Consider the following 17,458-nt stretch of genomic DNA (forward strand, 5'->3'; position numbering starts at 1 on the left):
ATTTAGTCCTTGACAACAAATATTATTGTTAATAGATCACCCCTTAGATGAGAAGAAAGCATTTTCTCTATCATCTCTACCCATTCCTCTTTGTCTAGCTTTTGGAGTCATGAAAAACGAGTCAAATACCTTTTAAACTTGAGAGTTCTGCTAGTTATCAAGGACAGCTGATTGTTTCTTTTATAAACTAAATTTTCTTTTTGATTAAGAGGCTGTTTTTTTTAGTAAAATATATTGTGTTCTCCTTATCAAAAACTTAGAAAATTTAGGCAAGAACAGAAATCATTCAGTTACCCATCGGTGACCTTTCTTAATTATGAGTGTATTAATAGTTACCTCCTCATAGGTTTTATCCTTGGTGTAGATATTAATTTTACTGTGTTCAAAAATTTTTCCGTGATTAGCACAGATCTTAATATGCTTATTTTGCATAATATTAATTTCTAATACATATTATTTTATTTAAGTAGCACACTTTTTATTAAGTAGATATTTAGCTCTTGATTGATGAGCTGACAATGACTAGTTTTTAAGTCTTGAAGTCTCTCCAGTTTTTCCCAACAATATGTAAGAGTTATTTTTCCTTTTGTGTATACATCATCACCTGCTTTATAAAATACAACTCTAAGATAGATTCTTGGGAGAGATATTCATGGGGTAAAGGGCTTGAACCTTTCAAAAGACCAGTACACATTTTTCCAGTCCCTTTCCACTTTCAACTATCACCAGCAATTTGACAAGAGAAATATTTTCATTGCATCCTTTCTGGTACTGGTCATTCTTTTATATATAATATGATCACAGTTGGCATGCAATATGTGTCTTACTGGTAGACGTCATAGTTATAGAGGTCAGTAAAGTAGAATGCATTTTCAAATGATATCTTCCAGTTATATTTCGTATTCTTGGAAGAAGCTGTTCTTTTTATTCTCTCTTAGTGAGTTTTCTTTTCTATTTAATAAACTCTTCTCAGTCATATTTAGTTTTAATAGTTCTCCTAGTTATTTTATCTTTTAATTTTCTACATTATGTTTTAATACTAAGGATTTTTGAATTCTATGTATGCATACCATGAGTCTTCCTTATAGTCATTTCTCCACTATTTTTTGCTTAAAAAATTCTTCCCCACTGAAAGGACTGATTAACATTTATTGATGCTTTCCCATCATTTTGTTTCAATATTCAACTTTTAAATGCAATTCAATCATTCTCATGGTGTTCCAAAATAATTAATTCCAAAACTTTTAACTGTCTCAATATTGCTTATTATCATTCCATTTCCTGCCCTTATTTTTAATGCTTCTCTAATGATATGCTTTTATGAAATATGTATTGAATTACTTCTCTCTCTCTCACACACACACACTGCTACCACCACCACTACCACCACCAGCATCACCAGCAATAACTTCTAAGCCATGTGACATCTTTACTTCTGCAATAATCTAATTGATATTTTTTTACATTTAAGGGTCATATATTTATCAAAAATTCTATTGCATACATACAGATTTAAGTATTTTATATTACTTTTGCTATGACTACAAGATTTCTTTCTTTCTCCTTTGGTCAAAGGACTCACTGTTACCATAGTTACCATTCATACATACACATCTGTGCACACACACAATGTCAGAAACTGAATGTTGGCTATGGACTGCAGGATCTGATTGTTCTGGGCAACTTTTGAATAAATTTTGCTCTTGAATATGTCATTTTTGAAACCAGGTTTTTTTGTCTTTCTTGGTGTAATCTGGTAAACTACTTGCTTGTAATATGTACCGCCTTCCCTCCACATTTCTTCTTAATATTGCTTCTTTTACAGCAAATTATGCTTTCATTGTCAACAGGACAATTAGTGACACCTTCAACACAATGAAAGTAGTAAAAGTGTTTCTGGTGTTGTAGTAGCAATATATATACATTCATTCTTGTTACAAAATGATATATCCTTAAAATCTTCACTTTCTGCAAAGGTATGAAAAATAGGAATATGGGAAAGGATTAGAGAAAGATTACCTGAAATATATTCAATCAGAGCTAATAAAATATTAATAAACCACCCCTGACCACCCTGCCTAAAGTAGATCTCCATCTTATCCCTCTCTGCTCAATAAAATATGAGCAGACACTTAAATCTCCACCTACATTCCACCATCAGTCTGAATTTTGCATTCTTTTTTTTTTAAAGATTTTTTTTTTTTTGATGTGGACCATTTTAAAAGTCTTTATTGAATTTGTTACAGTATTTTTTCCGCTTTTGTTTTTCGACCACAAGGCATGTGGGGTCTTAGCTCCCTGACCAGGGATCAAACCCATGCCCTCTGTGTTGGAAGGCAAAATCTTAACCATGAGACCACCAGGGAAGTCCCCAAGTTTTGCTATATTAATCCTAGAGTTCCATGTTTCCTCCTTCATGATGTAGGCTGTTGAATGGCACTCACTCGATCTATTGGCAGATGGTCTCTCAGTTTTCACTCTTGGTGGTGGTTTAGTCACAACCCACTCCAGTATGCTTGCCTGGGAAATCCATGGACAGAGGAGCCTGGTGGGCTACGAGTCCATGCAGTTGCAAAGGGTCAGGCACAGCTTACCGACTAAACATTTAGCCAAATGAGGGGTCTGGAGAGAGTCTTGATAAGAAAGATAAGGAAGCTGTTTGCCCAGGTGAGCAGGATGTTATCTCAGGTAAATTTATACGCAGGAATTTCTTGATGGGAACACTGAAATCCTGAATTGTTTATTGGTTTTCAGTCTTATCACCCCTGAGGAAACATTTTATAGAACAAAAATTTATTTTGACCCAGCTATTCCTTATGTTATAAGTGGTAGCAATTCTCTTAGGGGATTTTTTTTTCTCCTCCTTTATAATTTTCTTAATCTATGAAGCAGCTGTTCTATGTCTTACATGGCACTATGGATTCTTTCCATATGAGGTCTTTTATCTTCTGTAATTATGAAAATTCTTGTTCATTACTACTAAAAATATGTCCCACACACCATTATTTATTTTCTCTTCAGTCATTTGCTATATTATAGATGCTGGCTCTTACCCATCTATTCTCTTTTTCTCTTCACTTTTACAGTTTCCAAACTGGGAAGATGTCACGATCTGAACTTTACATTTGCTGGTTCATTTCATGGTCATTCTACCAGTATCTCCAATTGCTATTTTTTATTCTTATTCTTGATTAATTCTTATTCCTCAGTTTTTCTCCTATCCTCTTTATAATTCTGTAAATATTAATATGTATATTTTAGTCTCCTGTTAACTGGTATATAAACTTGATTTCTCCCTTTATGAGATATTCAGTTTGCCAGCCCTGGGTGTCTTGTACTTTATTTTTCTCCCCTCTGTGCTCTCATTTCCCTGGAAGTATCAGTCAAGTGACTAAAGTCTTACATCATTCTGATGATTTAGATAGTAGTGATAGAAAGCATATTCCAAAGGTGAGCGTTGTAGATGTGTTGATTTACATGTTATAGGTCTTTGTGGGAAAAAAAAAAAAAAGCTTGTGGGTAAGGTATGTAGAGAATAAAAATAGGTAAAAAAAAAAAAAAAAAGAAAGCATTTTCCCCAGGCTATTCAGTAATTTATGATCACTGACTGGATGTCCAGCTATTCATTGTGGCATTCGATGGGCTAAACAATTTTTCAGCACATGATTAAAGTAATTTTACTCCTTTACCCCAAACAACAGAGAAAATTTGGGGCAATAACCACTTGCTTTGGATTGGGATGCAATACTGTATAAGTCACAATCTCTTACACAGTAGAAAGAGAAAAACAGTCCATAGGGTTTATGAAGATGCGTAAAAGAGGTCATTAACTCTGCCTTAAGAGGAAGAGAAGAAAAATCCACAGAGGCTGTGATAGTTCACAGAGGTTTTAAAATTTGGCAGGAGTTGCCAGAAGGCTCAAGGGGAGGAACAGTATTCCTATTCTAAAGAACAGTATGAGAAAATGCTTAGAGCTGTAGTGGCCAAGTAGTTGGGGTTCTTGTCAGTGTAAAATTAGGTTTTTCAGGGATTGACTTGGGAGATACATCTAAGAAAGCATTAGAAGCCAGATCATGCAGGTCCCCATATTCTATAATAGGTTATTATTTTCCCTGTGAATGGTTATGAGTCATTTAAGGATTATAAGTACAAGAGTGATTGAATCAGATTTACATTTTAGAAATATTAGGCATGTGGCATTGCGGAGGCTAAATAGGGAGGATGCAAGTGGGGTCGCACAGAGTCAGACACGACTGAAGCAACTTAGCAGACGACTGAAGCGACTTAGCAGCAGCAGCAGCAGCAGCAAGGATAATACCAGTGAGATTATTACAAGGATATTGGTGTAGTCGTGTGAAAGATGATGAAGAAAAGGGCCTGGAATTAGGAATGATAGTAAAAATGAGAGCATTATGCTTTTATGTGCACAATGCATTATGCCAAAGAATTGGCATACATACTACACCAGTGGGCTTCCCTGGTGGCTCAGAGGTTAAAGCGTCTGCCTTCAATGTGGGAGACCTAGGTTTGATCCCTGGGTCGGGAAGATTCCCTGGAGAAGGAAATGGCAATCCACTCCAGTATTCTTGCCTGGAGAATCCCATGGATGGAGGAGCCTGGTAGGCTACAGTCCACGGGGTCACAAAGAGTCAGACACAACTGAGCGACTTCACCTTCACCTACTACACCAATAGCAAGAAAAAAAAACCAAATAGGTTTGAGTGTGAATACATCATCTGGGAAATTGTTATTTCCTGTCAGATTTCAGAAAAAAAATACAAATACAATCTAGACATGTGCCATACTATCCTAACAAAAAAAGAGCTTTTATTTCTCGCTGTATCAAGAGCTCACACCTGTACAGATGTATCTTCTAGCAGTTAGGGAATCAAAAGCGAAAAGAACAAAAAAAAAGGAAGTTGTTTGGGGAAATTTTATTTTACTTTTAATAATATTCACTCAGAAGTGGAGATTTCTGTGTATATTCTTTCCTTTGTGTTCTTTGGAATTCAAGTTCCCTGTTCTTTCCACCACACGCCTAAGCTCATCCTTTAGGGAATATGCCTTCTGATCACTATAAATATCTGGAACTTTTGTTTTTCTGTGTATCATCAAGATGTTTAGATAACTGTAGTTATCATATCTAGGGACAATTTTTTTAAATTTCTCTTGAGATTGATGTCAAGGTGAAACTCTCTCACATTTTTGTTTCTTAAGTCCTGAACGTATTTAGGAAAAATAAATATTGGATAATTTAAAATTCACGTGCAAGGTTTGAGTCTTTCTCCATCACATTCCATATCTCTTCCAAGTCCTTGAAACATAGCTTCCATTTCACTTCCAGTTTATGCATCATAAAGGGATCACTGAAATCAAAGGATCTACTAAACTTTGTAACTTATGGGGAAAAATTTTTTCCCCCTCAGAAAGTTCATTCTGAAAGTGCAGGATCAGGAATAGGCTTTTATTTCCACATTGGAGATCAGTATATTTGCTTCACTGAGTCCCATGTTCTTTTACAGACTTTCTATCCAGTAGCAATTCGACTGAAGCGACGTAGCAGCAGCAGCAGCAGCAGCAATTTCATAGTTTCTGATAAGATTGTCAGCTCAGGAACCATCAGCCTTATTACCACCTTCTCTTTGCGATTACATTCATATATCACATTTTTAAATTGTTAACCTTGATTTTTGTCCTTCAGTTAGTATCACTGCATCTCAATCCAGAAGCGCGAGTCGATGTACTGAAAATTATATACTGTTCCTTACTTTTTAAAGTTTTTAGTCATCAATCAGAGTTGCTCCATCTTTTCTCTCCTTCTCCTTTTCTCTTTCTCTATATTTTACACAGTTCAGTTCAGTCGCTCAGTCGTGTCTGACTCTTTGCAACCCCATGAATCGCAGCACACCAGGCCTCGCTGTCCATCACCAACTCCCGGAGTTCGCTCAGACTCACATCCGTTGAGTCCGTGATGCCATCCAGCCATCTCATCCTCCGTCGTCCCCTTCTCCTCCTGCCCCCAATCCCTCCCAGCATCAGAGTCTTTTCCAATGAGTCAGCTCTTCACATGAGGTGGCCAAGTACTGGAGTTTCAGCTTTAGCATCATTCCTTCCAAAGAAATCCCAGGGCTGATCTCCTTCAGAATGGACTGGTTGGATCTCCTTGCAGTCCAAGGGACTCTCAAGAGTCTTCTCCAACACCACAGTTCAAAAGCATCAATTCTTCGGCACTCAGCCTTCTTCACAGTCCAACTCTGACATCCATACATGACCACAGGAAAAACCATAGCCTTGACTAGATGGACCTTAGTCGGCAAAGTAATGTCTCTGCTTTTGAATATGCTATCTAGGTTGGTCATAACTTTTCTTCCAAGGAGTAAGCGTCTTTTAATTTCATGGCTGTAGTCACCATCTGCAGTGATTTTGGAGCCCCAAAAACAAAGTCTCACAGTGTTTCCACTGTTTCCCCCATCTATTTGCCATGAAGTGATGGAACCAGATGCCATGATCTTCGTTTTCTGAATGTTGAGCTTGAAGCCAACTTTTTTGCTCTCCTCTTTTACTTTCATCAAGAGGCTTTTTAGCTCCTCTTCACTTTCTGCCATAAGGGTGGTGTCATCTGCATATCTGAGGCTATTGATATTTCTCCCAGAAATCTTGATTCCAGCTTGTGTTTCTTCCAGCCCAGCGTTTCTCATTATATATATATAATATATATATTCTGCATATAAGTTAAGTAAGCAGGGTGACAATATACAGCCTTGACGTACTCCTTTTCCTATTTGGAACCAGTCTGTTGTTCCATGTCCAGTTCTAACTGTTGCTTCCTGACCTGCATACAGATTTCTCAAGAGGCAGGTTAGGTGGTCTGGTATTCCCATCTCTTTCAGAATTTTCCAGTTTATTGTGATCCACACAGTCAAAGGCTTTGGCATAGTCAATAAAGCAGAAATAGATGTTTTTCTGGAACTCTCTTGCTTTTTCCATGACCCAGCAGATGTTGGCAATTTGATCTCTGGTTCCTCTGCCTTTTCTAAAACCAGCTTGAACATCAGGGAGTTCACGGTTCACATATTGCTGAAGCCTGGCTTGGAGAATTTTGAGCATTACTTTACTAGCATGTGAGATGAGTACAATTGTGTGGTAGTTTGAGCATTCTTTGGCATTGCCTTCTTTGGGACTGGAATAAAAATGGACCTTTTCCAGTCCTGTGGCCACTGCTGAGTTTTCCAAATTTGCTGGCATATTGAGTGCAGCACTATGTGCAATATGTGCAGCACTTTCACAGCATCATCTTTCAGGATTTGAAACAGCTGCACTGGAATTCCATCACCTCCACTAGCTTTGTTCATAGTGATGCTTTCTAAGGCCCACTTGACTTCACATTCCAAGACGTCTGGCTATAGATTAGTGATCACATCATCATGATTACCTGGGTTGTGAAGATGTTTTTTGTACAGTTCTTCTGTGTATTCTTGCCACCTCTTCTTAACATCTTCTGCTTCTGTTAGGTCCATACCGTTTCTGTGCTTTATTGAGCCCATCTTTGCATGAAATGTTCCCTTGCTATCTCTAATTTTCTTGAAGAGATCTCTAGTCTTTCCCATTCTGTTCTTTTCCTCTATTTCTTTGCATTGATCGCTGAAGAAGGCTTTCTTATCTCTCCTTGCTATTCTTTGGAACTCTGCATTCAGATGCTTATATCTTTCCTTTTCTCTTTTGCTTTTCGCCTCTCTTCTTTTCACAGCTATTTGTAAGGCCTCCCCAGACAGCCATTTTGCTTTTTCACATTTCTTTTCCATGGGGATGGTCTTGATGCCTGTCTCCTGTACAATGTCACGAACCTTATTCCATAGTTCATCAGGAACTCTATCTATCAGATCTAGGCCCTTAAATCTATTTCTCACTTCCACTGTATAATCATAAGGGATTTGATTTAGGTCATACCTGAATGGTCTAGTGGTTTTCCCTATTTTCTTCAATTTGAGTCTGGATTTGGTAATAAGGAGTTCATGATCTGAGCCACAGTCAGCTCCTGCCTGGTCTTGTTATTCTTGACTGTATAGAGCTTCTCCATCTTTGGCTGCAAAGAATATAATCAATCTGATTTCGGTGTTGACTATCTGGTGATGTTCATGTGTAGAGTCTTCTCTTGTGTTGTTGGATGAGGGTGTTTGCTATGACGAGTGTGTTCTCTTGGCAAAACTCTATTAGTCTTTGCCCTGCTTAATTCCGCATTCCAAGGCCAAATTTTCCTGTTACTCCAGGTGTTTCTTGGCTTCCTACTTTTGCATTCCAGTCCCCTATAATGAAAAGGACATCTTTTTTGGGTGTTAGTTCTGAAAGGTCTTGTAGGTCTTCATAAAACTGTTCAACTTCAGTTTCTTCAGCGTTACTGGTTGGGGCATAGACTTGGATAACTGTGATAGTGAATGGTTTGCCTTGGAGACGAACAGAGATCATTCTATCTTTTTTGAGATTGCATCCAAGTACTGCATTTCGGACTCTTTTGTTGACCATGATGGCTACTCCATTTCTTCTATATTTTACTATTCCATTATAAATAACTTGAGCTTCTCTGGTAGCTCAGATGGTAAAGCGTCTGCTGCAGTGCGGGAGGCCTGGGTTCGATTCCTGGGTTGGGAAGATCCCCTGGCAAAGGAAATGACAACCCACTCCAGTACTCTTGCCTGGGAAATTCCATGGACTGAGGAGCCTGGTGGGCTACAGTCCATGGGCTCGCAAAGGGTCGGACATGACTGAGCGACTTCATTCCTTCATAAATAACTCAATTTTGTATTTTATATACTTACATTTTAAATGTATTTTCAATCCATCTCACCTTCCCACCATGATCCAGGACATTTGAAGGAAGATAGCAGATAAATGGGCTTTCTCACACAAACTCTCCTGATTCTTCTCACCTGTCCTTCATGAGTATTGTTTTTCTCACTTTATGGATGGAGAGACAGGTTGTCTAATGGAAAGTCTCATGGCCAATTCACAACTTAAATATGATGTGGACTAGAATATGTCTTTTTTATTGAAATATAATTGCTTTGCAATGTTGTGTTAGTTTCTGCTGTACAACAAAGTGAATCAGCTGTATGTATACATATATTTCCTCCCCCTTGAGCCTCCCACCCTCCCATCATCCCATCCCCCTAGGGCATCACAGAGCACTGAGCTGAGCCTCCTTTGCTATACAGCAGGGCCCACCAGCTGTTTTACACATGGTCGTGTATATATGTCAATACTAATCTCCCAGGAGACCCCAGGTCTCCCCTTCCCCTCCCCAGATGTCCAGCTGTCCACTCTCCACATCTGTTTTTCTACCCCTACGCTGCAAGTATGTTCATCTGTACCATTTTTCTGTATTCCACATGCATTAATGTACAATATTTGGGTTGTTTTTTTTTTAATTTCTGACTTACTTCAATCTGTGTTACAGATTCTAGGTCCATCCACATCTCTACAATGACCCAATTTCAATTCCCTTTTTATGGCCAAGTAATATCCCGCTGTATATATCTTTATCTCAATATTGTATTACTTATTTTGAAACATACTTGTGTAGTTTACATTTATGGCAGTTCTCTGGAGTAAACGAAATGGATTTTAATAAGTCTAATTTCTCATTATCTATCTTCTCTTTTCACCCGATTTCTTGTCTATATTCTATGTTGTCCACTAATCCCTTCACTGTCACCTACATCTTGCACTCTAAAAAGGATAATGCTGTTTACTATCTCATTTCTATTGGATACCGTGAGTAATGAAATAAAGCAAATGTAATAAAATAAAGTTCAGTTTTTCCATCTTTGAGACTGACTCCTAATCCTGATTGAGTCATAATTCACATGAATTTCTTATAGGCTGTGCATGTGTATGTTCATACTTTCTTTCATTTTAATTAATATTTTGGGCAACAATCAAACATTAGTCTTAAGCCAAAATTTTGTGTTGAGAAACTTCAGATTCAACTCTAGAAAATGAAGGACAAAATGTAAGGTAATAGAGAATGTATACTGCTGAAATAGAATAGAAATGGCAGTTATTATCATCATAAGGTATTTCTACTGTAGTCCTGATAAAACTGCCATGTGAAAACTATATCATTGATCACACATATCTTATGGATGCTGACATGAATAGACAAGGAGTGCTGGGGAAGTGGGTGACAATTACCTTCTTAAGGCAGATATTTTAATGTTACCGCTGATGCGTATCTGGAGTAGGAAATGGCGACTCTAGTATTCCTGCCTGGCAAATCCCCTGGACAGAGGAGCCTGGTGGGCTATAATCCATGGGTCGCAGAGTCAGACACGACTTAGTGAATAAACATCAGCTGATATATATATGGTACATTTGGGGTTAGAAAATTAAAATGATGATATGTAACATCATAATGATGTTGATTTATTGAAGCTTTGGTTATATCTGAGGAATATTAAGTTGTCTTAATTATCTGATAATATAAATTTTATTCCTGTTACTCTAGTAATTTAAAGCATCTTCCAAATACTGAAATTATAATCAAGTTCAATGAAGAAATTTGAACATCTAAAATGGATACATTTGAAAACCAGTATTACTTTTCATCTTCCTCCAAAAAAGTAATATTGCCATTTAAAAAACTCACAACAATCTGTCTCCAATTGTGAAAATAAATGTATATCATGCTATGCAGTTGATCATAATACATTTAAAACAAAAAGACTGATTAAGATGGGAAACATTTGAGAAAAGTGTTTTGGATTATAAGATTGCCACTTTTTGCTTAGTCTATAAAGAAGCCTTAATAAAATGCTGAATCTAATATGCCAGAAAGGAACACATTATGAATGTACAGCATTGTATACTAGACTTTGAACCCAGATATTTGAGAAGTCATGATGAATAATCTGGACATCAAAAATTAAAACTTCACTGCTTGGTAACTGAAATTACTGTTAAATTGAGGCAGCATGCAAACAATGAATAATTTCTCAAATTGAGACCATTACATTAAATATAATCACGTTTGTTAATGCAATGCATATTCAATCTATAGTTAATGCATTATTCAAGTCTGGTTGAGTTATAAAATGATAAGGTCAATTAAGATAAATATGCATATTCAGGTACCTAGAATGCCCCATTCATTTTAATTTGATAAGCAAATGTATGTAAATAAACATGTGAGTTGAATATTAATGACATAGAATAATAAAATAGTTCAGACTGTACGTATAAAATCAGGAACTAACAGAAATAAAGAAGTTATGCTCAAAGCAATACATTTTTGTAAACTTTGTATCATTAAGATAATTATGAAATCAGCAAGACTTTGAGAGACATTGGATATTTTTTATTAATCTATTTTGAAATGATAATCTCATTTATTTGAAGTAATTTCCTCATCTTGAACTGTTTCTTTACTGTAACTTCAAAATAATATTACATTTTACAATAAATATATTCCTGCCTTGTGGTTTATTGTTCTGTGCTTTGGAGGTAAAAGAATTAAGAAAAATAGCATTTTCATAATAAACCATATATTTAATCCCTTTCTAAATGTTTCCTTTGGAAATTAAATTGCCTAGACACATCTTGATAATACCATCAGTTCACATTCTTTCTTCCTCAATTAATTTACTTATAAGAAGAAAAAAATACAATTATACTCATCAGGCTTGCTATGATATTTTATTGACATTAATATCACTAAGTCACAGAAATTTTAATGTCAGTTATTACAAACATTAAAAATAGAAATGAAACCGAAAAAACATTTTGCTGAGATGTTGATATTCTATAACCTCAACAGCATCTTCAAGATGAGCAAAACTTACAGTGAATGACATACTTGAAAATCCCTGGTCCATTTTGCAGACCTCAAAGGTACAGTCGACTTTCAAGGTTCTCTGTTAAAACAATATGTGTTTTTAATAAATTTTGTAAATAATTTTTAAAAATTACAGGGGCAACCCCTGACAAATGTCAGTTTTAAAGTCATCTTTAAAAGCAACTTCTTACCGAACTTCCCTGGTGATTCAGTGGTTCTGACTTCATCTTCCAATGCAGGAAGTGCAAGTTCGATACCTGGCTGTGGGGGCTAAGATCCCACATTCCTCATGGCCAAAAAAATCAAAACATTAAATGGAAACAATACCGTAACAAATTCAATAAAGACTTAAAATTTTAAAAGTAACTTGCCAAATATTAGCCTCTCTTTATTCTTCTTAGATAAGAACTTTTGTAACCTGCGTTTTGAGATCACTGAATAATTATTACCTACTTCCATGGTTTAAGGCTTCCCTGGTGGTTCAGACGGTAAAGCATCTGTCTGCAATGCTTGAGACCCGGGTTCGATCCCTGGGTTGGGAAGATCCCCTGGAGAAGGAAATGGCAGCCCACTCCATTATTCTTGCCTGGAAAATCCCATGGACGGTGGAGCCTGGTAGGCTACTGTCCATGCAGTAGCAGAGTCGGACACGACTGAGAGAATTCACTTCCATGGTTTAAAGGGAAAATAACTTCTTAATAATTAAGTTTTATCATTATTATTGGCATCGTTGTGAGTTAAATGTGATGCAGAATCATTAAAAAGTGTGCTAACTCTAATCCTTGTATGTTTTGGTTTTTGTTTGTACTTTCAGAGACAAAGACATAGCATGGCATAAACATGGCGCAGTTCTATTACAAAAGAAATGTTAACGCCCCGTATAGAGACCGCATACCCCTCAGGATAGTCCGAGCGGAATCTGAACTCTCACCCTCCGAGAAAGCCTACCTAAATGCTGTGGAAAAGGGAGATTATGCAAGCGTCAAGAAATCCCTAGAAGAAGCTGAAATTTATTTTAAAATCAATATTAATTGCATCGATCCTCTTGGAAGAACTGCTCTTCTCATTGCAATTGAAAATGAGAACTTGGAACTCATCGAACTCCTCTTAAGCTTTAACGTCTATGTTGGAGACGCCCTATTACATGCTATCAGGAAAGAAGTTGTGGGAGCTGTCGAGCTGTTGCTGAACCACAAAAAGCCCAGTGGAGAAAAACAGGTACTTGCATAAATACTGGTTTTCATTTATTTTACATGCAGAAGGTTTCTATGGATGGTAAAGTTCTTCCCCAATTTTAAGAAATATTAGCACTGAAATAAAAACTATTATGATGGAAAACTACTGCTAAGTACACATTTTATACTCTACAAAAGTCACCATCACCTGCACCTCTTACCCTGGCTAATCAGACTTTAATAGAACCAAAGCAAAACTAAGAAACCTATGGTGGCTTCTCATACATTAGGGACATGTTTATATAATAGTATATAAATTTTGGGGGAGTGGCGCTACTGTGTATATGTGGGGGTTTTCTCCTTGTCCTTCATTTTCTGAACATTCTGCAGTAACAGGCTGAATTCTTTTGCTATTTTTCCTTTTAACCTTCTTGCCTGTTTTGGAATTCTGTATCTTAATGCTAAAGTGAGTTGTACATCTAACTCTGATACTGTTTTTTGGCAAACTCTAATGGATTCTTTTAAATGGAGACAAATTTTTTAAAAAAGCAAAAAAGTTTACTAGAAAATAACTGACTGTAGATTTAATATATCACACTTACTATTGGCAAAATGTAGCTGTATCTTAATGTCATCAGTAGAAACTAAGCTAAAATGGTACGTGATTATAAATACTATCTGGTTTTAATTCCTGTTATCTTCCTATTTTTTACCCCTAAGGAAGTGGAAAAATCATAGATAGAAATGAATAAGGAATCTATTTTTGTCTGTCTACATTATTCCCTGGTACTGCCCTGTATCTGAACTATCTGATCCTTTATCCTTTCACATTGAACTCTTCACTTCCCCACATCAAGCCTCATTGACTAATTGCAGAAGACATTGCATGTATTTCAGTGGCTCAAAATCTGTCCTTTCAAGTAAAATCTTATAAAAACAATTGTTTTTACACCTCTAGCAGTTTCTGTTCTATTTGATAAAGGTGCAAATATTTTCTGCAAATGATGGTGTTGGAGATTACGAGTGAAATGACACAGAACAAGACACACAAGAGACAGACGACATGCACACTTCAGCCGGAGGAATAGAACTGGGCAAAAAACTAATTGCCGTTTATTATAAAAGCCTCCTAGGCAGAATTCCAGACTGCATGAATAAGCCTTTTCAGCACAGTGCAGGTGCATACATGTTATCATGGAGCAAAGGGGAGTAAAATCCTAGTCTACTGCAGAGTCTGTACAAAGCCCTCTATTCCTTCTTTATCATAAGAAGGGAATGCTCCCTCATTTGCAAGGGACCATTAAACTCAAGGCTGTGTCCAGACTGTTTGGCAGAAAGCCTCGTTTGCAAGGATGTCCAGCCCTAGCAGAGAGGCCCATTTGCAGGCACATCTCTGCTACCCTATTAACCCTTCATCTCCCCCTTTTTTATTTGCTTTTATAAATTGTAACATGGTCTGGATCTTCTCTGCTTCGTGCTTTAGTTGTTTCCCTTTCCGCCATCGCCGGAAGACTAGAAAAGCAACACGACATAAAAGTAATATAAACACAGTGTTCCCAAAAGTAGTCCCAATTAGTGAGGATACATGCCCTAATGGATTTAAGTTATTCATTCCTTCATGAAGACATTTTAGCAAATCAGACCCCATAATGTCAGGTAAAGTCCTGCTAAAAGTAGACAAAATTTGTCGTTCCAGGTCCATAATCTCCGTAGTGAGATTTTGATGCCCAGTCAAGGGTCGTTTTACTTTATCCCATCCTTCACTCATGTTAAATGGTACAGGTGTTATACAAAACTGAGAAGAATTCCAATCACATTTCAACACACTTTGTGTAGATAAAACAGCCAGTTGATCTCCAAGCCAGGAAACAGTGTGTTGAAGATTGAGCGTGTCAGTAGCAAGTTGGGCATCCAAATCTCGCTGTTGTTGCCATAACAAATGAGTCTTTATGCCAGTCCCGAATAAAATCAGCTGTTTGAATTCCTTGGTGTAATGCAAGACCTGCCACTGCTGCTGTTGCAGTTACTGACGCGACTGCTAGAATCGAAGCATTGACCACACCAAGCATACGTTGAGATCGGTATAGCAAAGTCTGTACAGCGGTTATTAGATGAGAAACAGCAAAAGAATCTGACCATGGCCGAGTCAGATTTATAGGTAACCATACTTCTGTCTGAGCCTTAACAATTACTAGCGAGAAATTGGAATTATAGGCTCGTCTTTCAAATTCTTCCCACCAAGACTGATTTACACATTGAGTTAGATTACAATAGTCACATGACACAGACCCCGCAGTATCATTCTAGGTCCAATTTCCATATAACAATGCAAAAGGATATTTTACACATGCCATTGCAGAATAAGATTTATTAACATGTAAATTAACATGGAATGGACCCGAAGAGTCACCACTGTCCAAAGTATAGTTTCCTGACCAGATAGCGAGATTACCAGAAACCGCCCATAGTTTCCAAATATCTCCTTGAATGTGCGGATATCCTTGCAATTGTCATTGAGGAGGGACAAGTGCAAATTGCTGCCATTTAACTGTTTCATTACCATTGCCCATCAAAGTGCTATTTGCACGATGCCACCTAAGAGATTTATTTGACCATTTTTCTCAGAATTGCCCATGATCTGGATTCCAATCTATAGTGATGGCCCCAGAATAATTCATGACTTTAAAGGGTCGATGACCTTGGCAACATTCCCACTCCAAAGATTCTAGAGAAGGAACAAAAAAGTTAACAGGACATAGCGACATGTGTTTTCCATTATGAATGTCTATCGGTTCTGTCGAGGTGCTAAATCCCCTGGTGGAAACAAGCACAGTAAAAGCAGCAAAATGGTAACTATTATATTTTACCCCCTATGTATTATAAGAATGATGAGAATGTTCCTTGGTGGACAGACAAAAGGGGTGTCCTCCCATACATAAAGGAATACCTTCCACTGCAATGGTCAAATTACTAATATTATATTGTTGTTTATGATGAGATAGTTGTTCTATTCCCCCGCAAGCTGGCGGGGGAAAGAAGGCAATCTCATTAGTACATACCTGCACTTCTGGTTCCCCCCCAGAAAACTGCTCTTACTAATGGGGGATTAGGTATATGTGCCCAATATGTATGATTACTTGCCGATACACCGATTACCTGACATGTCACCACCGCCATCGTGGCAAGCAAAAGATTGGTAGGATTCAGAGGTTGCCCCGCCTTCATTAACATCTTCTCTGCTTCCTGCGTCAACCTCTTCATTTGACCCCATGTAGGAGGTGTTGCTTCCCTTGTACGAGAAGTAAGGCTTCTCTGTATAGTAAGCTCTTCTAATTTTTGAACAAAGAGATCAGCCATTGTTGATTTTGATCAATCTTGCTGGGGTCCAAAACCTGTAATTATCAACAGAAATGAAAGCATACCCTCGTCCCAAATATATTAATGATGTTGGGATCCAACCTTTCTCTTTATCTTTATACCAAATAGGCGTATTCAAGATCTTCTTATCCTCTTCTTTCCCTTGAAAATGCAACTCTGCTGCTGATAGATTTCCCTTGCTCCAAACATTCAAAAAATTTAGGGTAAGTAAGGTTTTATTTAGAATGTCTTTAGGTTTCATAAATCTCTCTTGTTCCCCCTTTTTTATTTTTTCAAGATAATCAAGCAAGGTACGATTAGCTCTTTCAATGATAGCTTGCCCTTGACTATTATAAGGAATACCAAAAGTATGAGTTATGTGGTATTGAGATAAAAAGTGAGCTAATTTTGCGGATTGGTAAGCAGGTGCATTATCAGTTTTCAATTCAATTGGTAATCCCATAACTGCAAAACAAGAGAACAAATGAGTAATAACAGCGTCAGCCTTTTCAGAATGTAATGCAATGGCCCATTGAAAATGTGTGCAAGTATCTATAGTATGATGCACACATTTTTGTTGTCCGAAGGAAGAAATGTAAATTACATCCATTTGCCATATCTGATTTGCTTGTAGTCCTCTCATGTTGACACCTGGTGGGGTAAATGGCAAAGCAAAGGGTGCACATATGGAACAAGAACGAACAATATTTTGAGCTTGTTTTCAAGTAATAGCATGAGATTTTTGTAACCCTTTGGAGTTGGTATGTTGTAAGAGATGTTCTTGTTTTGCTGCTTCTATAGGATAAAGTAAGGCATCAATTGTAGCATTTCTGGATGATAAGGGTCCAGGAAGGGCAGAATGTGCACGGATGTGAGTAAAGAAAATTAACTCTGAACGCTGCAAGAGCAATTGTTGTACTTGGTAAAACAATTTATCAATAGCTGTTTTAAGAGTCAATGGAAGGGAGACATGGGGAAGCTGTAGGCAAGAGAGAACAGCATATCGAGAATCTGAAACAATGTTAATAGGAAGTTGGGGAAAATCTTGCAAAACTAAATACATAGCCCATAATTCAGTGGGCTGTACAGAAGAAAATGA

General features: G+C 37.2%; 1 protein-coding gene across 2 annotated transcripts in view; it reads left to right on the top strand.

Moving 5' to 3' along the window:
• Positions 1-17,458, top strand: part of TRPC4 (transient receptor potential cation channel subfamily C member 4) — a 206,852-nt gene that overhangs the window by 47,129 nt on the left and 142,265 nt on the right. For both annotated transcript variants that reach the window (XM_069601491.1, XM_069601489.1), the window contains exon 2: positions 12,642-13,045. In XM_069601491.1, the coding sequence (XP_069457592.1) occupies positions 12,668-13,045 (378 nt within the window). In that variant the 5' untranslated portion in view covers positions 12,642-12,667. The remainder of the gene's footprint in view (positions 1-12,641; positions 13,046-17,458) is intronic.

The sequence above is a fragment of the Ovis canadensis genome, chromosome 10, assembly GCF_042477335.2.
Source record: "Ovis canadensis isolate MfBH-ARS-UI-01 breed Bighorn chromosome 10, ARS-UI_OviCan_v2, whole genome shotgun sequence".
NCBI classification, from domain to species: domain Eukaryota; kingdom Metazoa; phylum Chordata; class Mammalia; order Artiodactyla; family Bovidae; genus Ovis; species Ovis canadensis.